At 53.3% G+C, this 27,839-nt stretch overlaps 1 protein-coding gene across 3 annotated transcripts; it reads right to left on the bottom strand.

The window, feature by feature from the left end:
• Positions 1–225: 225 nt before the first annotated feature.
• ADA (adenosine deaminase) lies at positions 226–27,839 on the bottom strand. 3 transcript variants are annotated; one of them, XM_061207813.1, is made up of 12 exons: positions 27,674–27,839; positions 15,655–15,716; positions 9,543–9,665; positions 6,785–6,928; positions 6,016–6,131; positions 4,741–4,868; positions 4,027–4,098; positions 3,843–3,944; positions 3,517–3,581; positions 1,757–1,886; positions 1,017–1,119; positions 226–545 (listed from the first exon to the last, which is right to left on the bottom strand). In XM_061207813.1, the coding sequence occupies exons 1-12, from the start codon at positions 27,704–27,706 to the stop codon at positions 529–531; spliced, it is 1,095 nt and encodes a 364-aa protein (XP_061063796.1). In that variant the 5' UTR covers positions 27,707–27,839; the 3' UTR covers positions 226–528. The 3 variants fall into 3 exon arrangements, with proteins under 3 accessions (XP_061063796.1, XP_061063797.1, XP_061063795.1); XM_061207814.1 differs by lacking the exon at positions 226–545 and having other exon boundaries at positions 1,027–1,395; XM_061207812.1 differs by lacking the exon at positions 226–545 and having other exon boundaries at positions 1,027–1,352.

Below are 27,839 nucleotides of genomic sequence, written 5' to 3'. Positions count from 1 at the left end.
TTAAGCAGATAAGCCTTCCAAGAGAAGCCTGGTTTCTTCTGGACGGAGAGCAGGCTTTGGGCCCCGCTTTGCCCCCCCTTCCCATTCACAGACCCCACCGGGCTCTCGGGACCCTGCTGCTGGGCAGGCTGCCTGCTTCTGGGGGCCCCAGGGGCTCCTTCCGTTCTCCACAAACCCAAGCTGGCCCGCTCCGACCGCAGCGCCATACACCACATGCTGCACAACCCCAGCCGTTGGTTTCTTTATTAAGCACCAGATTTTCAGCACGAGTCACCATAGGAGGAGGGATTCAGATTCAACCAGCCACAGGCCCTGATCCTGGCCCGGGCACACAATCAGAGGAGAGACACGGCCAGGCGGAGGTGTATGTGTGTACAGAAACAGGCACGTGGGCTTCACGAGCATCAGTAGCTGACTCTGGAAATCATAGTCTCCCTGGAAGGAGTAAAGGGAAGCCTGTCGATTAACCCCAGAGTTGTGAAGACTCCATCCACAGGGTGAGGACTCTGAGAGGTGGCCACGATGTCTTCAGGGACGCTGCCCAGCTTGCCAAGTAAAAGAAGCAGAAAGATTAGGCAACTTGTAGTACCCAGGACATTTAAAAAAAAAAAATCACAGAATATCAGAGCCAGAGAGGAACCCCTTTCTACAGATGGGGAGACTGAGGCTTGGAGCAAGGAAAGGCTCTGTCAAGGCCACACAGGAAGGAAGGAAGCAGAACCTAGCTGCACCCTGGGCTCAACTCCCTGCCCTTGGCTTTGGGCAGCCCTGGAGATGCCCCAAGTTGCCAAGACCTTGGGAGTGGGCTTGAGAAAGTCTCCTCCTCAGATCAGCCTCAAGACAGCATTATGCAGAAAGTGAGCCTGTCCAGTGAGGGAGGACCACCAGCCAGGGAGTCATCACGCATCCCTGGTGCTGCCCAGGAGAGGAAGGGAGGGCATCTTGCTAGAAGTCCCCGGAAAGCCAGGTGGGAGCCAGGGCAGGGCACCAGCCCAGCAGCTCAGTCAGAAACATACCTGCAGAGGCCAAAGGTGGCATCCCATAGGCTTTATAGAGCAGATCAAGAAGCTCCCTCTTCTCATCTTCTGGGAGGAAACTGGACTTCGCCGCATTGATGTTCTGGAAGGGCCAGCACGGCAGACAGCGTGAAGCCAGAGAGCATAGAAGGGAGTCCTTAGCAATCTAGTGACAGTCCGTCCTCTTCATCAAACATGGGCAATTCGTTCAGCTCAGAGTGGGGAGGACTTGTCCAAGGTCACGCGGCAGCAAGTGCCAGAGCAGAGACTATGAGCTTCTGCGTTCTTAAAGTGGCAGGACGTGATACACAGATGTGGGAAGGAGGTTGGAGAAACCTTTGAGAGACAGGGTGGGATGTGTGGCGCCAGAGAGACAGTCCTGCAGGGACAGACTTGGGATATCAGAACCACTGAAATCACGGGCTCATCCTGGGGTCTGTGAGTGGCCTGAAAAGTGTGTGCAAAATGTATAGCTGAGCACACCTTTCTGGGGAGATGGTTGACAGCTTTCAGAGTCTTTCAAGGCACTTGACCGAAGCAGAGGATAAAAAAACCCAGTCCTAGGTCAGGATCTCAGCCGAAGATGTCTTCTCTGTGGAAGGCATCGAACTCCAGGTCTGCCTTGGCCTGGCCTGTTGCAGCAGACTCACCCCTCATTCTCCGGGGCTTCTGGGCCCTGGACAGGACCTGCAGGCCTCACACACTCCCAGGGCCCAGAGTCAAGGCACACAGCCACTCACCAGTCTCTTAAACTCCTCTTCAGTGAAGCCCATGTCCTGTTTGGTCATCTGGTAATCAGTGTCCAGGGTGGACTTGAAGATGAGTGGGTCATCCGTGTTGAGGGAGTAGTTAGCCTGGTCGTTTTTGAACCTGGACAATGCAGGGGGGTGGGGGGGGAGGGGGAGAAGCACCTCCCGTCACTGCTGTGTAAACAGTCACTGCTGTGTAAACAGTCACTGCACGTGGACGTCCACCCTCCTTTGAACCGCGCGGCACCCTTGGACAGGCCTGGAAGTTCTCGTTGTACAGAGGAAGACACAGATTCAGGGAACTCGGGTGACTTGTCCAAGGCCACATTACTAGCAACTCAAGACTTAAAGCCGTCCAGCCAGGCCAGAGCCAGGCAAAGGCAGGAGAGGGGCCGGCTTGGCGAGGCCAGAAAAGCAACAGCCCGCTCTAGCTACCCCCCTCTCTGGCCCTCCCCTTCACAGCCGCACTCTGGGAGAGTTGTCTGCCCCCTTCACCAACCGTCCTCAGCACCCCCTGGGATCTGACTCTTCAAGTACACCATGGGGACTGTTCTTAGCATAATCCCTGACCACCATCTTATTAAATCCAATGGACTTTTCCTAGCTCTAACCTCACCCGACTTGTGGAGCAGAATTTTATACTGGTGACCTTTTCCCTAGATTTCTTGGACACCGCACTTGTGGCTTTCCTTCTGCCTGTGCCTTCAATGTCACTGTCCTTCTGGATTCTCTCCTAGGCCCTCTTTTTCTTGTTGTTGTTATTCAAACAGAAAGTCACAAAAATTATAATCATCCTCATCAGTTCACTCAGTCCCATGTAATTAATTTTTTTTTATCTTGATCTTTTGTTAGCACTCTTATGAATTCATCAGTTTTCCATTAGAGTTCTGAAAATGCTTATTCATTGAGTTCAGCAGTACAGTCAGGTACCAGAATTCTAGGCCCTCTTGCTCCACCGTCTGCTGAGGCCATCACTTCTCCTTCAACCACCGGATCTCTTTAGGTGACTCTTTCTCCAGCCCACAGGCTGTATGCCCACGTGCCTCCAAGAGCCTCCACTTGGGTGTCCTGTAGGTACTGCACACTCCACATTCCTAAAGCGGCTCAGGCCCGCCTTGTAATCAGAGTGTGAGCGAGCCCAAGCTCCTCTCCTTCTCGTAAGCTTGGCGGACAGACCATCAGTGCTGGCCTGACTATGGTCACCCCGAGTTCTTAGTGAACTTCTGGGTCAGCTGTTCCCTCCTGAGGCCTCTCCCAGGGCTCAGTCCCAGCGCAACCTGAAGAAGGGCCAAAGCTTCTTAGTTAAGCCTATGGGGCAGGATCGAGGTGGGGTGGGATGGGACAGGCTCTCCTGGGGAAAGCTTCAAGATGTGCTGGGGGAATGCCCAGAGGGGCCAGGAGCAGAGACCACGTGAGCAAGAGGGACTCATCTTCCTAATTCCTAGGAGGTAGAATCTGGGGTGTGGAAGTTTCCCTTGGGGTAGCAGGGCATTCTGCTATAGCTGGATGAGCTACAGGGCCCCCAGCTGTGCTATGCAATAGCTGGGTGACCTCATCATCAAGTTACACCACATCCAAGCTTTGGATTCCTCACTTGTAAGACGAGGATAATAGCGCCTGCTTCCCAAGCATTTGAAGAGCTTTCACACCCAAGAGACCCCGCAGGGACCAGTGCCCAATCCCTGCATCCCCTTCCCACCCTTGGCTTTCCTAGTACAAAACTGAACGGACCCCAGGGGCCCAGGCCTCACCGAACGACTGCATGCTCCGTGCCTGGCTTCCAGGCGCCCGTGAGGTAGCTGGACCAGGGGCAGACCTGGAAGAGCAGGCGGGTGGCTGGCACAAACCCCCCGGGGCCACGCTGACCCCCGTCCCCAGGCCAGCTGGAGCCACCTCCTCCGGCGCCGTTCTCGCCCTGATCACAGCGGCCCCCTCGCAGCCGAGTCCCAGGAGCCGTCAGTCCTGGTTTTCTCCCCCCACCCAGCAGCTCCAAGGCCTGCGGCCCACGCTCCCCGCGGCGGCTGGACCCTCCGCGCTTTCCACCGCCTCCCTGACTTCCCCCTCCCCGGCCCCTCACCTCGAAGTGCATGTTTTCCTGCCGCAGCCTGTTGTAAAGGACTGGGTCCTCCAGGGTGTGGTAGCCGTGCCCCAGCCTCTCGGTCTTGAGCGTGTCCACGGCCTGTTGACAAGCAGGGTGGAGCCCAGCGCAGGCCGCGGGGCGAGCGGGGAGAAGGGCCCCCGCCGCCAGCCCGGCCACTCACCTCTCTCACCACCTGGGCCGAGCCCACCTCCCCGGCGTGGACCGTGCGGTGGATGCCGCTCTTCACGGCCTCCTTTAAGGGCAAGGGCTTGGTCAGGGGCGGCCTGGGGCTCGGCCCCGCAGGCCCTGCCTTCACTACACCGGGGGCTGAGTAATCATTTAAGTGGTAGCCCTCCTTTATTAGACAGTTATTACGTGTCAGACACTGCAGGAAATGGTTTGGACACCTTACGTTACATTCACAGCTGCTCTAATACCTATCCTACAGGGAGCAGGGAGGGACCGAAACTCAGGAGAATTAGGTATCACGACCAAGGTCAGACCGCTAGGAAGAGATTCCAGACTCCTACTCTCGACCCCATGCTTCACCCCTTCCACGGGAAGCACAGCATGAGGCTTTGAGACGTCTGCTCCAACCCACTCATCCCAGCCGATGAAACAGGCCCAGAGAAGAGACAGTCTCGCCCAAGGTCACACAGCGAATCATTAGGCCGAAAGGCTCCAACACAGGACCCTCCAGCACCAAGTGGGGTTTTTTCTTTCATACCAGATTCCCAATTTCTAGAGCCCCTAGACCCAGTCCGACACACTTGGGAGCCCAGGAGGCCTCGTGATCCCCCGTCGGTGTGCCTTCCCCCTTCTGGTATAGAGACCAGCTCCCCACGCGGCTCCCCCAGAGCCAGCCTCTCCTCTGCCTCCGTCCCCCAGGACCCACCGCGTAGGCCTTCACGTGTTCAGGGAAGAGGCTGCTGCCTTGGATGGTCTCATCTCCGGCCAGGTCGATGGCCACCACGGTCTGCTGCCGGTACTTCTTACACAGCTCCACCACCTCGGGGGACCAGCCTGTGGGCGAGATGCCCGCCGGGCCTCTGGCAGCAGCACGGAGGAGAAAGACCCTCCCAGCCCTCCCACCCAAGGCCAGCACAAGGCAGAGGGCCCAGTGTCCCATCTTCAAGGCCTGACCCCACGGCCTTCGGGGCCTCAGCATCCTCTCCTCGCAGAGGGGGGCCGTATGCTGTGGCACAAGGTCACAGCGAGGCTTTGCCGAGGCCCCGTGTGTGAGACACCGAGGTCAGGGCCTGGGCTCAGTAAACGACAAATGGCAATTCTCCCTCTCGATCCCCACACCCATCCTCAACTTAGCAGATGAGATGGAGGTCCACACCGTTCAACATTTAAACCTAAAACAACTCCCACCAGTGTTACTAAACACATCGCTAACGCTGGTCATTGTAAAGTGTTTTAAAAAGAATGACCAACCACAGGCTTTGGAACCAGATGGCCCTGGGTTCTGCTCCGGTTTGTGCCTTCCTGATTGAGCCTCTTTCTACCTCAGTTTCCTCATCTGTCAAACGGGGATAAACGATGGTGGTCCTGTCTCCTAGACCCCTGTGAGGATTAGAGAAAATACCCCAAGCCACTCTGCACAGGGAGGCCCTGCAGGTTGACACTAGCCCCTCGCTGTGGTCTCACTACTCCTTAGAGCAGAGAATGGGGTAAGTACGATCACCTCCTGTGACAAGGCATGTCTGAGATCCAGAGAGGTGATGTGACCTGGAGAGAGTCACACAGCGGGGCTCTGCCTTGGAAGCACAAGCCCTGGAGATGTGACCAGTGTCAGTCACAGGGAGACCCCCTCAGGCCCTGGCGCTCAGACCTAGTCCCAGGTTCCGCAGCCCTGACAGGAGGGGGCCCGGCCCACAGGGTCTCAAGGGAGGACCACGGCCTGAGGGGAACCACGCTTAGGCTTTTCTCTATTGTTAGCCTCCCTTGATTTTAAGCCTCCTGCAGGTCACGTGGCTCCCAGGCTCAGCCTCCCTGGGGAGAAAATTCTGTTGCAGGAAGTTCTGAGCTTGCCCAGGAGGAAGCCCCGAGGTTCAACTGATGGGCTCAAGACAGACCACGGGGACCGGTATGGCCCCTGTGCCCGGCCAGGAGGTTGTGGTGGCATCAGATGGGCAGCCAGGGACGGGGCCAGGGTCACACTCACTGGGCTGGTGGCGCATGCAGCACAGGATGGACCGCACCTTCACCCCGAAGTCTCGCTCTCCCTCTTGCAGGCCCTGGCCCACTAGGTACACCACCTCATCCGGGGTGAGGTCCCCTCTGTGTGCAGAGAAGAGTAGGGGTGGGCCTGAGACAAAGGCAGACCTAAAGGACAGCCCTGGGACTGGGAGAGAGGAGGGAGGGGAGGCGGGGAGGAGGGGGAGTAAAGGGGGGAAGGAAAGGAGGAGAGAAAGAGGAGGAAGAGGGGTCTTCCAGGAGAAGCCCTCACCCCCACTAACCCACTGCCTCTGAGGAAAGGATGAGGGAGATAGCCCCAAGCCCTAGCGCACCCCCTTCCAGCTTCCTTGGAACTGCCTGGACGCTTCCAGACCTGCGAAGACTGTCCCAGTTCGGGGGGTTGTCAGACACAGCCCTCCTCCCACCCACGATGGAGAGCACTGCTAAGCTAAGCTCACCTGTTGTGATTCCCACTTGTCCACAGGTATCAGAGTCATGGCTAGAAGGGAGCGAGGTGGTTGAGTGGTACCGCTTAGACATCCCTGGGGTCCAGGCAGAGGGGCAGGAGTGGGCCAAACTAACTTTGGTTACAGGGTTAGGATAGGACCCCTAGAAGTCACTGGGTAAGCTGTGGGCCAGTTCAGGGAGCAAGACCAAAGTCTTGCTTGGGCCAGGGCCTCCCAGTCCGCCCCTCGCGGTCTTGGGTCCGGCCACCCTGCCACAGCAGCGGCACAGCCCTCCAGACGGTCACTCACTCAGCCTGGTTCCAGGGGATCGGCTCCACTTTGGAGTTGGCCAGCAGGTGCGGGCTGTAGCGCACCTCCACGTACACCACGCCCTCCTTGGCCTTCATCTCCACAAACTCGTAGGCAGTCCTTTTGATGGCCTCCCGGCAGCCCCTGGGAAGGGCAGAGAGGGGCTGGGGACAAACTGCCCCAAGTCCCTTGGGAGCTCCAGGAATAACAAAGCTGTCCCCTGCCCATAGCAGATCAAACCCACGTGTGGCCCCCCAGTCTCTCATCACCCAGCCCAAAGCTCTGGGCATCTGCTGGAGAAAATCCTAGAGGCACAGCACGTCCTGTCAGCTCTACTTCCAAACTGGATGCCAATTCTCGCCCCCTCCGCCCTGGTTCTAACCACCTCACCTCTCTAACTGGCCTCCTGGTCTCCACGCTTGCCCCTGTAGAGCAGCTAGCTCAATCTTTTCAAAATGGAAATCAAAGAGGGAATTCCCTGGCAGTCCAGTGGTTAGGACTTCACGCTGTCACTGCTCAGGGCCAGGGTTCAATCCCTGGTCGGGGCACTAAAATCCCACAAGCTGTGCAGCGCGGCCAAAAAACAAACAAAAGGAAATCGAAGAACATTACTCCTCCACTCTGAACCCTAGTGGCCTCCCACCTCGTAGAGTAAGTCTCAACCCCACCCCCCAACCCCCCACAAGGCCTGCGTAATCCGGGCCCCTTCCAGCCTCCCGCTCCTTCCATGACTCCTCCGGGGTCTTCTTTCTGTCCAGCGAACAACCAAGCTTGTTCCCAGGTCAGGGCCTTCGTGTTTGCAGCGCCCCAGCCTGCAGGCTCTTCACCCAGATCACTCTATGCTCCCTCCTCCCTCCATTCAGAGCCCAGCTCCAGCCTCACCTCCTCGGGGAAGCCTTCCCTGACCACCTTATTTTAAAACATCTCACCCCTTTTCACCTCTTCTCCTGGGCTTCAGTTTTCTCCATGGCCCTTATCACCACTCAACATCACAGATCACATGGTTTCTTTATTAGCTGGTTTTCACCTCCCCAACTAGAATGTAGTCTCCATGAGACAAGGACCTCTCCACCTGTCTCATCGCGGCTACGATCCCTCAGCCAAGGACGGAGCCTAGGACATTGCAGCCACTGAAATATTTGTTGAGTGATAGATGTAGGCCAGCAGGAGGAGAAATAGGAGAAAAGGACACACACAGGCAACAAAAAGCAAAAATAGACAAGGGGGACTGCACCAAACTAAAGAGCTGCTACACAGCAAAGGAAACCATCAACAGAGTGACAGGCAACCTACCGAATCAGAGAAAATATTTGCAAACCACACATCTGATAAGGGGCTAATACCCAAAATGTGGAAGGAACTCCTACAATTCAGTAGCAAAACAAACAACAAAAACTGATAAAAAAAAAATAGGCAAAGGACCTGAGTAGACATTTCTCAAAAGACATACAAATGGCCAACAGGCCCATGAAATGGTGCCTGACATCACTAATCACTAAGGAAATGCAAATCAAAAGCGGTTTAAGCCTTCAGGAAGCTGGTCCTCTTCTGTCTTGTGGCCGAGAGACAGGAGCCGCCTGGGCAGTGGTGTGGGAGACGTTCCTCGTCCGGGGGAGAGGCAGCATGTACGCCAGAGCATCTGCTAACCCAGGCCAAGGATGGGGGCAGTCGATGCCTTCCAGGCAGAGCCCAAAAGCTTCCAGAAAGCAGCCAGCAACCTTGGCATACATCTTCCTTCCCCAGGACTCCTCATTCCTGTCCTGCCACTTACCCAGCCAAAGGCCTCCACCAGCCTCACACACCTTCCTCACTGGTCCTCCAACAACCCATCCTCCAGACCGTTCCTCAGGTCCAGCCCTCTGGACAATATCACAGCCTTTCTCTCCCAAGGCCCAGTCCACACTTCCTCCTCCAGGCAGCCTTCCCTGACTCCCCCAGCCCCCTCTACGTCTTCCCTGTCCTGAGCTCTGGCAGCACTGACTGCCAAGGCCCCATTCTCGCCTGCCTTGGGAAACTCTGCCTCGTGCCAGGAAGCTCAAGGCGACATCAGGATGAGAATCTGGGCTTCACCCCTTGCCAACTGTGTGGTCCTGGGCAAGTTCCTTCACTTTCCTGAGCCTTCATTTCCTCCTCTGCAAATGAGGAGCGTATCTAGCTCACAGGACTGTGGACAGCTACAAAGAGAATAGTTTTGTGAACTGTACACACATTATATTCTTCTATATCTAAGATATTCTGCTATCAAAAAATGGAAGGAATGAAAAGTAACATAAAAACAGCAGTGCCTGGCTGTCGATAAAGGTAGCAATTGTCCTCCTAGTGAGAGGGGGCTTGCTGAGGACAGTGCTGTGTCCATTCCAAACCCCAGCCCTAGGAGGCAGAGAGGGTCATACGCCCCATTGTCTAGATAAGGGAACTGAGGCCCAGAGGGGGGCAAATTTGCCCAGCATCGAAGTTATTTCTTGAAAGAATCTGATACTAGGATCTATGTTCTTAACCCCCACATTCTGTCATTTTTCTATAGAAGTTGAAGGAGTTTCAGCCCATCATACCCATTTTCCAGAAGGGAAAACCAAGGCCCAAAAGCATGGAGAGATTCGCAGGAGTGTACACAATGGTGAGAGGCAGAGCGGGGTTGTACAGCGCCTTCTCCCGCCCCACAGGCTGAGGTGTGCAGGCAGCTCGACGTGGGCACAGGGACCAACGCTGCCCAGGGCCCGGCGGCGGGGGTGGGGGGGCGGGGGGTGGGAAGACTTACGCGATGGCGGGCATGTAGTAGTCGAACTTGGCCAGGAAGCCAGGGAGGCTGAGTGGCTTGTCCATGCCGATGATGTCCTGCAGCTCCTCTGGTGTGTTGGCAGGGAGGGCGATGCCCCGCTTCCTGGGGACAAAACAATGAGGGTGATGGACAACCCTGGGCAGGACCTTACCAACTCCTTGCTGGGGGGCGGAGGTACATCTGACCCCTCTCATTGGACAGATGGGAAAACTGAGGCCCAAGGCATATAGAACCTGGACCTAAATCCTTCTAGGATCTTCCGTCTCCAAGGCCATGACCAGCCAGCAAATCTCAAGGGGGACAACTGGGGTTAAAGTCCATTTAAAGTGCACATGAACACACACACCCCCCCGGTGCCTGGGGACAGGGAAGGTGCCAGGGCAAGCCCTTGGTAGAGCCGGCTGGCCGTGTGCCAGGTCAGGGGTTATCAGGGGCAAGAACTGCAGCACACAATGACCGGGACAGGAGCAGGCGCCAGACTTCCCTCCGCCACCCTCCATCTGGCCAGCACATCAGAGAGGCTGGCCTGGCCCATTGTGCTGGGAGAGGGAAGCCAGCCCAGCCATCTACCCTGACCACAGCCTCCCACACACGGCTGGACCATGGCAACCACTCGGTAAGGGCTGGCTGAGAACAGCCCTTCTGGTCGGGGGCCTCCTCCTCTCCAGAGGCATCTCCACCTCCCCGCAGCCAGGACCAGCAGGGTGCAAGGCTGGGCTGGCTTCCCCGCTTCTCAAGCTCCAGCCCCCTCTGCTCCTCCTGGCTCTGCCCCAACACAAGGGTCACCCCTGGCCTCAGTTTTCCCACTTTTAAGATAAAAGGGACAGGCCAAGGACACCAGACATTCAAGAAATGCTTCTACCATGAGGGACAAAAGACCAAAGGCACTCTACAGAAACAGAGAAATGCAGAGAACAGAAAACTTAAAAACCCAAAATGAATAGCCTCAAAGAGAGGAGACGATGTTACATCCTTGAAACAAGAGCATCCCTTTTTAAAAAGAGGACATTCAGAAAGTAAGAAAGAGCTCTTGGAGATTTGGAAGAATACGGCAGCGCCCATCAGGATGTAATAAAAGGAATGGAAAATAAAGTTGAGAAAATCCTCCAGCAGGTAGAACAAAAGACAAGATAAAAAATAGGAGCAAATGATTAAGAAAATTAGGTGATTAAACCAGGAGGTTCGGCCTCCAGTTATCCACAAAGCAAGAACAGAAGATAGAAGGGAGGACATTGCCAAAGAAATGGAAATTCGACCCAAGTGTTGAAGTCCTTTAATAGCTTCTGTTATTAAAATATTAAAATGTTTCCCTACATAAATACCTGTTCCCTAAACCTCCTAAATATGCCCTCTTCCCCTTCTGCATGACCCCAGGACCTATGAGTGACCAGTGGGTATCACCAGGGGGTCACCCTGTTGCCCAGTTTGCCAGTCAGACTCCCATCCCTGCGAGACGTCCCCAGGGAGGATGAAGCCCTGGGTGCAGTCCTAGCACCGAGGTCAGGTGCTCAGCGCCCTTGGGCCTTCCCCTGCTGGTCAGTCTGCCCCAAGGTCACCCTCATGAGGCCATCCCCAGTCAGTTGCTGCATCCCCGTACCAGTTGTTAGATGCTATATTTTGGATATCTTTCTGGGAGCTGGTGGGTGGAAGGCAGAGGAGGTGAGGCTAAGGCTCCGACCCCCATATTCCCAAACACAATGGCCACATTTGCCCCAGGCCCCCTGGACCAATCCAGAGATCCAGAGCTTTCAGTCCTCTCCCTCTGCACATCAGCATCTGAGGGCCCACGATGTGCTGGGCACTGGATGGATAGCCGTGACCAAGGCAGATGTGTGTGTCTGATCGTCCCCTTTCCCCTCCCCCAAACCCCTCCCCCTCCCAGGCTCCACATTTCCTAATATGGCTCCTCCATCCATCCAGCTGCCTGAAGCAGAGACAGGGGGCTCCCCCAGACTCCATCTCCCTTACCCATCAAGAGCCGGTCCCCAAGTCCTAATTATTTCTTCTTAAATATGTCTCCAACTAGTCTCTTCTCCAGCCTCTCTCCTCAACAGCCACCCAAGAGAGATCTTTTTACCCCACAGATAGAGTGGCCTGGGAAGGCCTTTCGGAGGAGATGACATTTAAGTAGAAGAGTGAGACTGTCCTTTTCCCCTGAGGGAGCAGGAGGAGAGATCCAGGCCGGCAGGGTCAGAGCCCTGCTGAGAGCCCCAGGCAGAAGCACTGAGGGAATTCCAGGGCAGGGAGGCTACAGTTCAGAGCAGGGTCAGTGGTAGATGAGCCACCTGCCAAATGGGGGCTTCGTAGGAGCTGGGACCTTATCCTGAAAGCACCGGGAAGCCACTGAAGGATTCTAAGCAGGGGAGTGACATGAAAAGATGTACTTTTTAAAGAGCTCCTCCTGGCTGTGGTGTGGGGAACAGACAGAGGGAAACCAGGGCAGAAGCCAGAGCTGCCACAGCGGTCCCCTAGGAGACGATCCAGCACCTCACATGGGACTGGGCCTCCGGAAACTACTCAGACTGATCTGTAAAGATCCTGTCTGGGACCCAAGGTTGAGGCAGGAAGGAGTTGTTCCTAGGTCCCCTGCTACCCACAGCCACTAACCGCAGCCAAGGCTCCCTCCACCCAGGGCCAAGCTCAGTTCTTAGATGGCCCTGCTTCCCCAGTCAGCCATGGCCATGCCCCGGGTGCTGCTCGGTTCTCTGCCCTCCCTGGTGGGTGATACACTGAGAGCCCCGTAAGAAGGATGAACACGGGCTTTGGAGTTCAAAGTCCATCCTCCTCCTGTAGGTACCAGATCACCCTGGGCAGGAGCTGTCCCCTTGAGGACCTCCATATCCTTGTCAGTAAAACACAGATGGTACTTTGTTTTCAAGGTACAGGGAGGAACAAATGAGACTATTTGTGTGTCCAGGGAAAGATGGCAGACTCTGAAGCCCAATGGCCTGGGTTTAAATCCCAGCTCTTATTTAAAGGCTGTGTGGGACTCCCCTAGTGGCGCAACAGTTGAGAATCCGCCTGCCAAGGCAGGGGACACGGGTTTGATCCCTGGTCCGGGAAGATCCCACATGCCGTGGGGCAACTAAGCCCGTGCGCCACAACTACTGAGCCTGCGCTCTAGAGCCCGCGTGCCACAACTACTGAGCCCACGTGCCTAGAGCCCGTGCTCTGCAACAAGAGAAGCCACCTCAACGAGCAGCCTGCGCACCGCAACAAAGAGTTGCCCCAGCTCGACGCAACTAGAGAAAGCCCGCGCGCAGCAACGAAGACCCAAGGCAGCCAAAAATAAATGAATAAAATTTTAAATTTTTTTAAAAAATAAAGGCTGTGTGACCTTGAGCAAATTACCCAAACTCTTTGTTTACGAGATCTGGCATGTTTGAGAAGCATCTGGCATGCACTAAGCAAGGAGAAGTAGAAGAGGTCAGAGAGGTTAACACAGGCTTTGTAGGACTTCAAGGAACGTGTGTAGGCTTTGGCTTTGACCCTGAGCAAGGCGGGAGGGTTTGAGCAAGGAAGTGATCTGATCCCTCTGTGTTTTAAGATGATTGTTCTGACTACAGTACTGTGGGGACAGTAGATGGGGGAGGCCAGGGTGGACACCTGGAGACTGGTCAGGAGGCCACTGCAATAGTCCAATGGCTCAGACCAGGGAGGAGACAGTGGCCAGATTCAGAATGTGCTTTGGAGAAGAGCTGGCAGGGTCAAGAAGGAGATTGAGAAAGAAGTTAAAGCCCCCGGAGAGAAGATGGAATAAGAAGAAACAGGTGAGGAAATTCCCTGGTGGTCCAGTGGTTAGGACTCTGTGCTCTCACTGCCGAGGGCCGGGGTTCGATCCCTGGTCGGGGAACTAGGGTCCCACAAGCTGCGTGGCACAGCCAAAAAACAAAGAAGAAGAAGAAAAAGAAACAGGTGAGAACACAGTCAACTGAGGCCCAAGTCACAGAGGCAGAAAAGAGGCTACTGGATTTGGCCAGGGTGAGGGAGGGGTCACAGGCCAGGTGCTCCCCTCCTTCCCCCTCTCAGGCCCAGCTCACTCACAGCTGGGAGTCCTCCAGCGTGTTCTGTCCATATCCCAGTCTGACCAGCTCCCCGGTCCCCCTGCCTGCTGACCTCAAGATCAAACTCCAGCTGGATCAAACCCGCACCCACCTCTCTAGGGCCCACGGGGGTGCCTAGACAGTTCCCGAGATGCCAAGTGGATGTGCGAAACAGAAAATCCAACCAGTTGCCCCACAAGGGCTGCTTCTTTTCCTCCTCCCTCTACCCGGCCCTGGACACTCTCACCTTCTTGCTCCGCTAATGAGCGCTATGTGACCCTTTAATGAGCACCCGCGATTAGATCCCATCTTGGTGCCCGGTTAACCCACCCTAATGGCCTCATTAAGGTCCCTGCATCAATAACTGGCAGTTGACATGGGCAAAGGACAGGCAGAGATAATCCAAGGGGCTTAAACCCAGTTAGAGCCATAGGTTCCAATTAATAATGTTATCGTTAAGTGACATTTATGGAGCATTTAGTGTGCTCGCCCTCAGCTAAGTGTTTTTTGTGCAATACTTTACCTAAACCTCCAGCTGGCAGGGGCAATGGTCAGGGGCACGGACCCAGGGTCACACCTGTGTTTACGAGACAACTTACTTCCCCTATCCTGGCTCAGGATAACCCTCAGGGAACCCTATCAAGTTCCCTCGTCGATAAGACAGGGTCAATAATATACCTATCTCACAAGTTGTCACCGGATTCCAGTAAGTCAATCCAGGTGCAACATTTAAAGCAGTGCTTGCCGTGCAGTAAAGGCTAATATACTTACATGATAAGTTAAATAAAAATTAAATCAACAGCAGCTTCCTAGGGCAGAAAAAAGTGCAACAAGATGGAGAAGCGTGTTCTTGCCAGAACCCTCTCAGGGAATTGGAAGAGACACTTTTAAGTGTCGGGGCAAATGCCCAAGGATCATCAGTTCTCTCCTAAGGAGTGGGTGTCTGGATAAGTGTCTGGCTTATGAAACAGAGGGTTCAAATTTGGATCCAGAGCTGAACTGCTCAAAGCAGCGAGGAGAGGCAGAGTCCTCCCAGCTCCAAACAAAATGAGCATAGCACAAACCCATGAGGAACAGGGAGAGGTAGGTGGCGGGAGGGACCCCATCTCCCAGGTCAGCTCTGGAGGAAGGTCCTGTTCTTACTTTCAACCTACAGAGGCTGAGGCCACAGCAAGGAAACAGTGTGTCCAGATTTGAATCCAGATCCACGGGCCCTTGAAGTCCTTGCTTTTAAGTGCTAGACCCCAGAGAGGGGATATCATGAGCCCTTGAAATGTGGGGAGGGAGGGCGGACATCCCTCACTGGGGGTGCTGGGGACCCTTCGGCCCACCAGCATCCACGAGAGCAGAGGCAGGAGGTACGTTCTCCTTTGGAAGATGCAGAGATTTGGGCCCAGCGAGGGGGCACCACTTCTCCGCGGCTCCAAGCAGGTTACCATCGTGAGTAGGAAAATCTTGGAGGGTCAGATGGCCCAGGGTCAACTCTTGACTCTACTTGTTCTGTGGCCTTGGGCAACTGCCTTCACTTCCCTGAGCCTGCTCTCTTCTCAGTGACAGGGGGATGGCAATGCTCTCCTCCTCCAAGTGCGGAGGGATTAAATTCGCTGACTCAGGAGAGGGCTCAGCCCAGCCCAGCACTGGCAGATGCTCAGCAAATGGAAGCAGCATTCTACGCGGGCGCATCACCTGCCACAGGCTCTCCGCTGAGTCAAAAAAACAGTGACTGGTTCAGCCCTGGGAACTGCCTCCACTCGTGTGTGTGTGTGTGTGTGTGTGTGTGTGTGTGTCTTTTGGTGTCTCTCTGTGTCCGTGTCTATAAAGTGGGATAAGCTTCCCCTGGCTCACCTGGCAACAGGAAGATAAAAGTCAGAGGCACAGAAGGCAGAAGACTTGGGCTGTGGGTCTCTGTGCCCCACAGACCACCTTTTTCTAGGCTGGGGGCTGGCTTGATTCCACAGGGACACAGGAAGAAGCAGCAACCCTGGAATACTCCAGAGGCGTCTGGGTCAAACTTCCTAGGGAAGAAGGCCTCTTATCTGTGGACTTACCTGCCATAATATAAGATGGTTTCAGGCTTGATGGCTCCATCCAGATGGACGTGCAGTTCTACCTGCAAGGGCACAGAGGAAAAGGAGAGAAAAACAAACACCAATGAATGCCTGAAGGACCTTACAGAGGGGCAGTGTTAACATTAACTGTGATAACCATTAGTCACCACATACTGGACACTTACCACATACACTTCACTAAACTGTTTACACGCATTATCCTGTTTAATCCTTGTCTGTGGGGTGGGTTTAATTATCATCTCTGCCTCTTTCACAGTGGAGAACACTGAGGTTCAGAGAGGTTAAATAACTTGTCCAAGACCACACAGCTCTAAGTGATGGAAACAGGAACCCAACCCAGTGCCTTTGTTCTTAACCACAGCTACTAAGTGGCAGAACCGGAATTCTAACCCAAGCCCAATTCTGAAGCTGGTGCTCTTTAACACGAGGCCAGCCATGGGCCCGGAGGAGCGACAGAGCCTCAGCCACCATGCAGGCAGATCCCGCTCTCAGCCAACTCACCAAACAAGATCCAACTCTAACAAAAAGGATTGGCCACAGACCTTCTGGACTAGTGAATACCTACAATATACGTCAAAAATCAGTCTCCATTTTCAAAAGCATGTGTTACTGAAAATGAAACACTGCTTATCAGGAATCAATATTTGACGATAAGATCCTTCCAGGACTCTAGAAAGGGCACCAGATACTTGGCCATCTTGGTGATCCTCTCCTACATGCTCAGCTCCATACACAAGGCCAAGAGTTTAAGGACAAGGACTTTGGGGAGAGCTCATCAGGCTGGACTCCCAGCTCTGCCTCTTCTCTGGCTGTGTGATCTTAGACAAGACACTTGATCTCTCTGAGCCTCAGTTTCCTCAACTGAAAACAGCTGCAAAGATTTCCTCCCTGTCCAAGAAGAGTTTAAGGATTTAAAAAGACAGTGTATAATGATGAAAAATCTGAAAGAGAAATTAAGGAAACACTCCCATTTACCATTGCAACAAAAAGAATAAAATACCTAGGAATAAACCTACCTAAGGAGGCAAAAGACCTGTATGCAGAAAACTATAAGACACTAATGAAAGAAATTAAAGATGATACAAACAGATGGAGAGATATACCATGTTCTTAGATTGGAAGAATCAACATTGTGAAAATGACTATACTACCCAAAGCAATCTACAGATTCAGTGCAATCCCTATCAAACTACCAATGGCATTTTCCACAGAACTAGATCAAAAAATTTCACAATTTGTATGGAAACACAAAAGACACCGAATAGCCAAAGCAATCTTGAGAAAGAAAAACGGAGCTGGAGGAATCAGGCTCCCTGACTTCAGACTATACTACAATGCTACAGTAATCAAGACAGTATGGTACTGGCACAAAAACAGAAATATAGATCAATGGAACAGGATAGAAAGCCCAGAGATAAACCCACGCTCATATGGTCACCTTATCTTTGATAAAGGAGGCAAGAATATACAATGGAAAAAAGACAGCCTCTTCAATAAGTGGTGCTGGGAAAACTGGACAGCTACATGTAAAAGAATGAAATTAGAACACTCCCTAACACCATACACAAAAATAAACTCAAAATGGATTAAAGACCTAAATGTAAGGCCAGACACTATCAAACTCTTAGAGGAAAACATAGGCAGAACACTCTATGACATAAATCACAGCAAGATCCTTTTTGACCCACCTCCTAGAGAAATGGAAATAAAAACAAAAATAAACAAATGGGACCTAATGAATCTTAAAAGCTTTTGCACAGCAAAGGAAACCATAAACAAGATGAAAAGACAACCCTCAGAATGGGAGAAAATATTTGCAAATGAAGCAACTGACAAAGGATTAATCTCCAAAATATACAAACAGCTCATGCAGCTCAATATCAAGAAAAGAAACAACCCAATCCAAAAATGGGCAGAAGACCTAAACAGACATTTCTCCAAAGAAGATATACAGATTGCCAACAAACACATGAAAGGATGCTCAACGTCACTAATCATTAGAGAAATGCAAATCAAAAATACAATGAGGTATCACCTCACACTGGTCAGAATGGCCATCATCAAAAAATCTACAAACAATAAATGCTGGAGAGGGTGTGGAGAAAATGGAACCCTCTTGCACTGTTGGTAGGAATGTAAATTGATACAGCCACTATGGAGAACAGTATGGAGGTTCCTTAAAAAACTAAAAATAGAACTATCATACGACCCAGCAATCCCACTACTGGGCACATACCCTGAGAAAACCATAATTCAAAAAGAGTCATGTACCACAATGTTCATTGCAGCACTATTTACGATAGCCAGGACATGGAAGCAACCTAAGTGTCCATCGACAGATGAATGGATAAAGAAGATGTGGCACATACATACAATGGAATATTACTCAGCCATAAAAGAAACGAAATTGAGTTATTTGTAGTGAGGTGGATGGATCTAGAGTCTGTCCTACAGAGTGAAATAAGTCAGAAAGAGAAAACCAAATACCATATGCTAACACATATATATGGAATCTAAAAAAAGGTTCTGAAGAACCTAGGAGCAGGACAGAAATAAAGACACAGACGTAGAGAATGCACTTGAGGACAGGGGGAGGGGGAAGGGTAAGCTGGGGCGAAGTGAGAGAGTAGCATGGACATATATACACTACCAAATGTAAAATAGACAGCTAGTGGGAAGCAGCTGCATGGCACAGGGAGGTCAGCTCGGTGCTTTGCGACCACCTAGAGGGGTGGGATAAGGAGGGTGGGAGGAAGACGCAAGAGGGAGGGGATATGGGGATGTATGTATGTATACAGCTGATTCACTTTGTTATACAGCAGAAACTAACACAACGTTGTAAAGCAATTATACTCCAATAAAGATGTTAAAAAAGGAAAAAAGAAAAAGAAAAAGACAGTGTAGGTGGGCAAGTTCGGCCCACAGGAAGACAGCCTCTGCCTCTCAGCCGGGGCCCTTTCCGCAGGCTGTTAAGAGAAGCATAGCAGGTGCTGGGAAACAGTGGGAAAGCAACTGCCATCTCCCTGTTTCAGGTCATGGAAGAAACTTTTTCCCAGCCAGGGAGCGAGCCAGAAAAATTTTAATTAACATCTCTACCAGGGTGGGGCCTTCTCTGGAACTTGGGAGCCCGGACAAGAAAGTGGCCGCCCTGGCTGGAGAGGGAGTAGCCAGGGAGCCACTGACCCAAGGGCATCCTGGAAGCACCCACGTGAGCTGCCTCCTGTGGGGGAAATCCGGCCTGGGGCCCATGGGAGGCCAGCAGACACAGGGCCGCCAAGCCCCCCTATCAGCAGGACATCCAAGTAATCAAATCTCTCCGGAAGTCACTCAGCAGCAAAGGACCAACACTGTCACAGAGTTGACAAACTCTGGGACAAACTCTTGAGGGAGTTGTTGGATTCCCTGATGAAATGAATTCAATGCTCACTCAGCCAAAAGTTTACTGGGTTCTCAGAAAGTGCTCTGCATTGGAAACACGGAAGCTTCCAGAGCAGGGAACTGCCAACCAGCTGTTTGACCTTGGACAGGTGACCTCACCTTTCTGAGCCTCTCTTTTCTTATATTTAACCTTCACAGGGCTGTGGCGAGGATTCAGCCAGAGAGACGGGGTAGTGCTGTGGTTAGAGCTGCAATTCCAGCTCCTCCACTCGCTCCCTGGGTGACCTGGAGAAAGTTACTTCGCTTTCAGTGTCTCGGCGCTCTCATCTGTCCAGTGGGGAGGATGACACGCCTTCCTCCCAGGGCTTCGTGAGACTTAACCACGTGAATGCACGTAACCAGGACTCAGCGCCGCTGTAGCAACAGCATTTAGCATAATAAGCATAACTAAGAATCCCTCATTCACCAAATAGTTGAGGCCCTGCTGGGCGCACTGGGGATGGAGAGATAAACTAAAGTGACAGAGTCCTGCTCCCGTGAGCAAAGGAGAGAGACATTAAGTAAATGTCACGTTGGTAAATGTACAATCACAAGCCAAGACAACTCCTGGGAGGCACAAACAGAGACCTACCAAAGAGGTAACACACAAAAGAACTCGCCCAGCTAGAGGGCCAACGATGGCTTCCCAGAGAAAGCAGCGCTTAAGCTAATAGCTGAAGGATGAAGAGGAACCAAGTAGGCAAAGGCAGGGGTGAGCAGGAAGGCTGGAAGAGCATCTACGCAGAGGGAACAGCATGTGCGAAGGCCATGCAGTGGGAGAGGATGTGGTGTTCGAGAGGAACTGAAATGGGTTCAGAGAGGGGAGTGGTTGTGGAGCTGGAGAGGCTGCAGGGGCACAAGGAGCATTGGGTTCTAACCTGAGAGCAACAGAGAAGCCATGACAGGGTTTGAAGCTGAAAAGGACAAAGCATAGCAAGACCAGTTAGAAGTGGTCTTGTGAAGTTTATGAGCGATGATGGTGCCTTGGACCAGGGTGGCAAGGCAGATATGGCAAAGCAGGTGGACAGCAAGCCACGTCAAGGATGATGCTTCGGGTCTGAAGCCTGGGTGGGTAGCGATTCCCACGCTCTGAGACAGCGAGCCCAGGAAGAGGACCAAGTGTGAGGGGGGGAGGACGGGTGGGGCACAGGGAGAGAAGTACGGTTAGTGTGATCTTACTTATGGGAAGTCGGGACACCTCTGAGACCTCCAAATGCACATGGACGGACCCAGTGGCTGTGCAGGTCTGGAGCTCTCAGAGAGATCCAGGCTGGAAATGTGAGTAGGAATACAGATGACTGGGGCTGTGATTTTGAATGAGCTCACCCATGAAGGGAACGTCGAGGAAAGAGCATGGGACAAAGCCTGGACAAGCACCAGCACCCAGTGGCTTATAGAAGAGGGTGAGCCTGGAGAAGAGCTGCCAGAGAGATGGAAGGGAAACCAGGAGTGTGTGGTGTGCAGAAGGCAAAAGGCGATCAGACTTCAAAACGGAGGAGTCACCCCCTCACCAGGGTCAGTGCAGAGGGCTGAACGGTAGTCCCCCAAAATATGTCCACATCCTAATCCCCAGAACATATACTTCCACAGAGGGCAAAAGATGGGATTACAAATCTTGAGAGGAGGAGTTTTTCCTGGATTTATTTGGATGGGCCCTACACCCAGTCCTCTTTCTCCTTATAAGGGAGGCAGAGAGTTTTGAGAGACACACACAAGAGGAAGCAGCCCTGGGACCACAGCAGCAGATGAGAGTGATGTGGCCACAAGCCAATGGACATCTGCAGCCACCAGAAGCCGGAAGAGGCAACAAATGGTTACTGAGAAGGTAGGGGTGGGGGGCTCCCTCTGAGAAGAAAATAGAGGAGGAATCAGCCAGGGGGAAGGAACAGGAAGGAGAGCGAACAGGCAGAGGGACATGCAGGCGCTAAGTGTCGGAATCAGGTGGTGAGAGATGAGGCCAGAGAGAAAGTTAGGGGGGTGGAGGGCAGGGAGATCTCACAGGTCACAGTAAAGGGCGATCCCCTGAAGGGTTTTGCACGGGGGAGTCACCTTTTAAAAGCTTTCTCTGGCTGCTGTGTGGAAAGCAGTCTGAAGAGAGGTCAGAACAGAGGACAGAGAGCTGACACAGTGGTCCAGGTGGGAGATGAGCCACCACTGGGAAGACTTGCTGCAGCACCAGAGGCAGTATATGCTCAGGGAGGCTGAGCTGAGCAGTGTGAGGGAAGGAGGCCTCAGAGATCCCACGGGCTGCGGGAGACTAGAGTGCCCCGGGGGGAGGGAAAGCAGAGCCTGCCACTTGCCCACCGTGCCCTACAGGTCCCAGCCCTCCTCAGGGCCTCCTGGGAAGCTGCCCAGACACGTTTCAGGGGAGGAACAGAGGCCAGGAGCTGCCTCCACAGGCGGTCCAAGCTCAGGCAGGCCTCCCACTGAACTTTCTGGAAAACTGAGACTACCCATGGAGAAATCTGCCAGCTTAGAGATGGATGGGGACCCTACTCTGTTGGACCCATTCAGGGAAAAGAAATGGCAGCAGTTCCCTCCAACTTACTGAATATCTCCTATGTTCTGGACCATCTACATGCATCGTCTTATTTCATTCTTACAACCAGTGAGGTGGGGACTTCACTCCCATTTTACACATGAGGAAACTGAGGCTCAGAAAAGTATCCAAGGACACAGAGGCAGTGATGCAGTTAGGATTTGTACCCAGGTTTGAATCTCGAGCTCCTGCTCCACTTTCTCGGCAGGCCTAGCCTCAGACGTAAATAATCCAGCAATGATAATAGCTGTTTACTGTTATCAGACCCTTTATTTCATTTGGTCTTCACCCCTAGGCAAGGGACACACTAGCTCCATGTTGCAGATGGGGAATCGGACTTGCCAAGCTGAGCTCAGAGGAATTCCGTGACCTGCCCAAGGTTACCCAGACTGACAGTGGCAGAGCTGGGTTAGAAGCCAAGTCCCTCCACCTCTAACCCAAGTCCTGCGCACTGCCACACGACCTCCCTGGTGCTTGCACCAGACCTACACCCGGCCTCCTGACCACTCAGGAGGAGAATCTCAGCACCCCCCTCCCCTGCATTCGCTCTCCATGGGCCTGACTCACAGCGAGCGTCTAACAGAACTGCAGGAAATCCTCCAGGTCCAAACAGGAAGCAGCCCCAGTCGCCAAAAAATATTTACTAAGCCCCCTTCAGGTGTCAGGCTCTGTGCAGACGTGGGGAAACATGCCGAGTTCTTGCTCTCAGGAGATGCCAGGCAGGCAGGTAAGGCCCAGGGAGGTATATGCACTCACCAAGGTCACGCAAGGTGTCAGTGGCAGAGCCAGGACGGGGACCCAGGGTCGTGGACTCCAGGACCAGACACTCCCACGTCTGACTCCCGCTCACAACTGGAGGGGCTGTCTACCTTCAAGGCACACCTGAATCACACTACTTCTCCCCAGACCCCCTGCAAACACACCCATTTTGTTTTCATCCCACTGACTTTTTCAGTTTACTTACTTACCATGCCCCTGTCCCCAACTCTTAGTTTCTTTAAAGCAGGGGCTTTGTGCTATCATGCTGTGCCCTCAGGGCCTAGGACAGTGCCCCGCCTAGCAAGAAGTGCTCAGTAGGTCTTGAATGACTAAGTGATTGTTTTCTCCTCTCCCTGTCCCATGTCAGCAGTGCTGTGTCCTCTCCCTGCAGCAAGGAAGGGCTGACCTACCCCCTTGGGCCTGGCAGAGAACCCAGATGGGGGCAGAGTAGCCAGGATTGCTTGACCAGCCCCCAGAACCCGGGCACTGCAGTTAGAACCTGGATGAGCCACAGGTGCCCACTTCCCTTCTTAGCCCTGCTCTTGGCATGGAGCTGGGCAGAACCAGAGGTCAGTGCCCTCATGCCACCACAGCCTCTCAGCTGACTTTTGGGGTGAAGCCAGGAGACAGAGCAGCTCCAGGTCTGACACTGTTGCAGTCACACCTCCTCCAGGCGAGTCCTCTGGGCTCAGCCGCATCTGGGCTCCTATAGCGCCGAGGTACAGAGCAGAAGAGGCCTAGCAGTCCCTCAGTGCCTCCTGCTGACTCGGGGCCCAACCAAGCTCTCCGCTGCCTCTGTGAGCTTCCCCAGGGACTTCACAGAAGGCAAGGTGTGTCCTCAGCCAGGGGGACATCCTGTTGAACAGCAGCCTAGGAACTTAGCACAGTTACCCCCATTTTATAAGTGAGAAGTCTGAGGCTCAGAGAGTTTAAGGAACTTGCCCTAGGGCACAGTCTAATGAGTGCCACACCGGGAAGCTGTTTGACTCTAAAGCGGGAGGTCATAACCACCACGGCACACTCTGTTCATCCTGCATATCGGTGCTGAGTCAGCACTGGTAAAATCTAAACATGATTAATAACCACGACAAGGCTGATCAATAGCAGCTGGCATTGGCCTGCCCCCTGACCCAGGCCTGCACTTGGCATTTTATGTAGGGTGGATACAAATATGATTCCCGTTTTACAGATGGGGAAACTGAGGCACAGAGAAGCCACTCACTCAAGACCCCCAGAGACTGTCTCTTCCCCCACCTTGCCACTCTGGAGCCTCAGAACCCTAAGGAGTGTGGGTGAGCCTGGTCCCAACACTCTCGGTAAATGTAGGCTTGAATCTCACCTTGGCCGCCCTGGCTTACTCTTCTCCCCTGTCCAAAACCAGGCCACAGTCCTACCCTTCCCTGGCCCAGGGGGCACCCCCTAGGACAACAGGGCAGATGGACCAGCTTCTTCCAGCTCACAGGGCCCCTTCCCACCCAGGCCAAGCCCACCCTGAGGTCAGATGTGGAATCAGGAGGCTGGCTGGCCTGTCCTGGCTCAGTGTGTGACCACAGACGCTGCACTTCCCTTCTCTGGTCCTTGCTTCTTCCTCTGTCAAACAAAAGGCTTCAATGAAACCCAATCTCACTCTTCCCCTCCCTCCCAACTGCCACAGGCGTTGTAACAGGTAAGGCAAGCTCTTCCCAGCCAGGGGCATTTTTCTTTTAACAGGTGGCTCTGGTAACAGAAAAGCAAGAAAAGCCCAAAAAAGCCCAAAGCAGTGCTAACACAGTGGGCTTTGTGGCTGGAAGACAAGAGGCGAGAAAGAGAGAGAGAGAGAGAGAGAAGGAGAGAGAAAAAGAGAGAGAGAGGGAGAGAGAAAGAGAGAGAGGGAGGGAGAGAGAAAGAGAGAGAGGGAGAGAGAGGGAGAGAGAGAGAGAGAGAGAGAGGGGGAGGGAGAGAGAGGGAGAGAGAGAAAGAGATGCAGGTGGAGAGAGGCCACTGCAGCCCCCACCGGGGCCCCCAGGGAGGAAATGCACACCCGAGGGCCTGCTGCGCCAGCCACATGCTTCACAAGCCCTAACCAGCATCCATTTCCCCCAAGAACACTGTGACCTTAGCTTTGTCAGCCCATTTTACAGAGAAGGAAGCTGGGGCTCAGGGAATTGTCCACCTGAGCCCTTGTAGCTGATGAGTGGTGAGGCAAGGATCCAAGCTCAGTCTATCCGAATCCCACAGCCACCCCGATTTACAAAGGGGGGTGTAAATCCGCAAAGCAGTTAACAGCATCTGCTTCAGTCTTAGGTAGGTCTGGGTTCAAGTCTAACTCTGCTACTTTCTGGCTGTGTGACTTTGACAAGTTCCTTCCCCTCTCTGAGCCTCAGTTTCCTTATATGTATATGAAGATAATAGTAGGACTTTAAAGGGCTGTTTTGAGCATTAAATGAGTCACTATATGCAAAGCAGTTAGAACAGTGCCTGAAACGGAGTAAACATTCAAATACGAGAAAGAAAAGTATGTTGGACATTTAGCCTCAATTCTCTGCATTAGGAAGGGACTGGGTTGTTCCAGCCTGGACCAGCTCACTCTCTAGCCTACAGCTTCAAGGCTGTCAGATTTTGTGTAGCCTTGGACAAGCCACTTCAACTTTCAGGCCTTAATTTCATCATCTGTAAATGGGGACGAAAACATCCGCCTTGTTGAGTTGTCCAGAGGATTCTGTGAGATAAATCACTGAAGGTGCCTGGTACCCACGAACACTCAAATGGCAGCATTGTTACTGTTATTATAATGACAGGCATGTGATCAGTGTTGCTCTCCACGACACTGAACTCCTGAGGGCTATGGGATTTTCCAGCCTTGCCTCGTGTGGAAACAGACTGATAAGGGCCACCCCTCCACCCCCCTTTGTACCTCCTCCAGTGCCCAGCAGGTGTTCAGGAAGCTACTTGTTGGAATAACATAATCAGAGCAGGTAGGCAGCCGCCTAGGATTTTGCTACTCAAAGTGTGGTCCATGGCCCAGCAGCATTAGCATCTCCTGGGAGCTTGTTAGGAGCACAGCATCTCAGGCCCCATCCCAGATCTCTTGATTCAGAGTCTGAACGTTGACAAACGTTAGGTGATGTGACTATACATTAAAGTTTGGAAAACACTGCCTTGCTCTGCCTTCTCAAAGTTGGCCAGTGCTGAGCCTCACCTGGTGGTAGGTATGAGAAGCCAAAGAGCCCAGCAGAGGCTCCTGTCCCAGAGAGGCCCACACCTGGGGCACTGGCACCGCCACCCCCGAAGGCTTCTGCAGAGGCATTTCAGGAAAGCTGGCTAGGGCATGGGATTTTCGAAGCCAGCCCACCCTGGGCTCAAACCCCAGCTTGGCCACATCCTAGCTGTGTGATCGTAGGCCTAGTTAATCTGTGCCTCTCTGATCATCTATAAAATGCGATGACACCAGCTACCTCCCAGAGTCATTGCTAGGATCAAATGAATTAATGAAGGTTAATGTATTCAGAATGGTGCCTGCCACAGAGCAATAATTCAACTCAATAAGCTCTAGCTGTTAATACTACTGGTTCTCATTACTAGCTACTCCACCCATGGGAAGGCAGGGAACTGGCTCTGGTCACAGGGGCTCTGAGATTCACACTCCTGGCTTCGCTGGCCAGCTCAGGCATGTTCCCTCCTCACAATAATATAAAATGTATGACATCTCACGCACATAGTGGGTGACACTCTACCTTCCCTCCCAAGCATTGCCTTTTAACCTTTGGACACCCCCATGGCAGGTGGAGCCCATTTCCCAGGTGTAGAAACTGAGGCCCAGAGAGGGAAAATGACCTGCCAGCTTGAAGCAGAGAGGATTGGGAGAGGCCAAAAAGATGGGCATGATAATAATAGTCCCTCCCTCATAGGCCTGTTGTAAAAGTGTTGCAAAGATCGAGTTGGTGCATATAGCAAGTTCTACAGAAGGGTTGCCTATTATTTCTCTCCATAACCCCTATTTCACTCCCAGTCAAGGAGTGTCTACTGCCTTGGGATTCATATCAGGGTAAGGTGATCCCCCAGCCCAAGGGCAGAGGGAATCACAAAGCATTAAAAAAAGGAAAAAAGGGGATTCCCTGGCCGTCCAGTGGTTTGGTCTCCGTGCTTTCACTAAGATCCCGCAAGCCGCGCGGTGCGGCCAGGGGAAAAAAAAAAAGCCTTCAAAGGAAAGAACTAATGATGGGGCATGGGGCATCCAGACGAGCTGTGAAGGAGGCATGGGGGATGCAGAAGCTCAGCCCCAGTGCCTGCAACGTCTGGCAGGGAGTAGCGAGCATTTGCCCTCTGGTAGGGGCATCAGAAGTGGGGGGGGGGCCTTACCTCCTCAGAGTCCCCCCTCACCTTCCCCGCCTCCCCAAGGATTCTCACCAACGCTTTTCTGATGATATCTGCCATCATCACTCACACCTATTTCTCAGAGAGGTAAATTGAAGCTGATTGCAGCTCACTCCTTCCCCTAACCCACCCCCAGCAGTCTCAACCCTACTAGCTGATTCACCCTGCTGAACAGACTCCTGGGCCTCTGCCTTCCTTGGACTGAATCTCAGTGCTCCAAAGCCCACCAAGTAGGCCCAGACCCTCCCTGAACCCACCATTCCCAAGACACCACAGCTGGTGGGAGGAGGGACAAGGGGTTTATCCCTTGGGGCTAGTGGCCGTGCCTTGGCCCCAAGTGAACCCTACCAGGGCCCAAGGCCTAAGGCCCACCCAGCCCCTCTAGTGTGTAGAGAGGGGTGCCCTGTTCCCCTCCCTCCTGTCTCTGGCATGGCCCACTGCTCTCACGGGCACATGCACAAACCTAGGCTCCTTGGCACTCAAAAACCATCATAGTGTTGGAGTATAAAGCTGTTTCCATTCACCCAGCACTCAGTATGTGTTGTCCACAACACTAGGTGCCTATGGGTGTAGAAACCGGGCCCCATTTTACAGCTGAGGTTCAGAGAGCTTAAGCCACCTGCCTAGGCTGCTCAGCGCCGGCAGTGCTAGGACGCCCATCTAACAGATAGTGAAACTGAGACCCAGATGGGCCAAATCAGAGGCAGAAGCAAAACTTGGAAGCCAGCCAGGGGTGCCTCCCGATTCAGGACTCTTCCTGTCTCTTTGCCTCTCATTAAACGGCCTGGAGGCGGGCGAGGGCCTGAGCTGAGGGAAGAAAGCGCCTGTAGGGGCCCCGTTTGCTCCCCGGCCATGGAGGCCCCTAAGCCCTCCAGCCAGACAAGGACCCGGACGCCAAACCCCGGACCCCGAGCCCCCGCCCGCGCTCACTTTGGGCTTGTCGAAAGCTTGCGTCTGGGCCATGGTGCCAAGCGTGCACCCCGGCGCTGCTCCCTCCGCCGAAGATCGGTGGTCCCCGCTGGGTCGATGGCCGGTCCGCTTTCCCGGGGGCCTGCAGTGACCGCGGCCCGCCAAGCTCTTCTTAATGGGGCCCGGC

This window comes from Eubalaena glacialis, chromosome 13, assembly GCF_028564815.1.
Source record: "Eubalaena glacialis isolate mEubGla1 chromosome 13, mEubGla1.1.hap2.+ XY, whole genome shotgun sequence".
In the NCBI taxonomy this organism is placed as follows: Eukaryota; Metazoa; Chordata; class Mammalia; order Artiodactyla; family Balaenidae; genus Eubalaena; species Eubalaena glacialis.
Note: the sequence above shows the minus strand (reverse complement) of the source record. Positions and strands in the feature narration are given on the sequence as shown.

What these genes read in the sequence shown, in the direction of transcription:
- ADA (XM_061207812.1), bottom strand. Translation starts at nt 27,706, where the DNA reads ATGGCCCAGACGCAAGCTTTCGACAAGCCCAAA. An exon ending in TACTACATGCCCGCCATCGC is followed by an intron (nt 6,929 to 9,542) that starts GTAAGTCTTCCC and finishes TGCCCTTCCCAG; the next exon opens with GGGCTGCCGGGAGGCCATCA. An exon ending in CGGCCCAGGTGGTGAGAGAG is followed by an intron (nt 3,945 to 4,026) that starts GTGAGTGGCCGG and finishes GCTTGTCAACAG; the next exon opens with GCCGTGGACACGCTCAAGAC.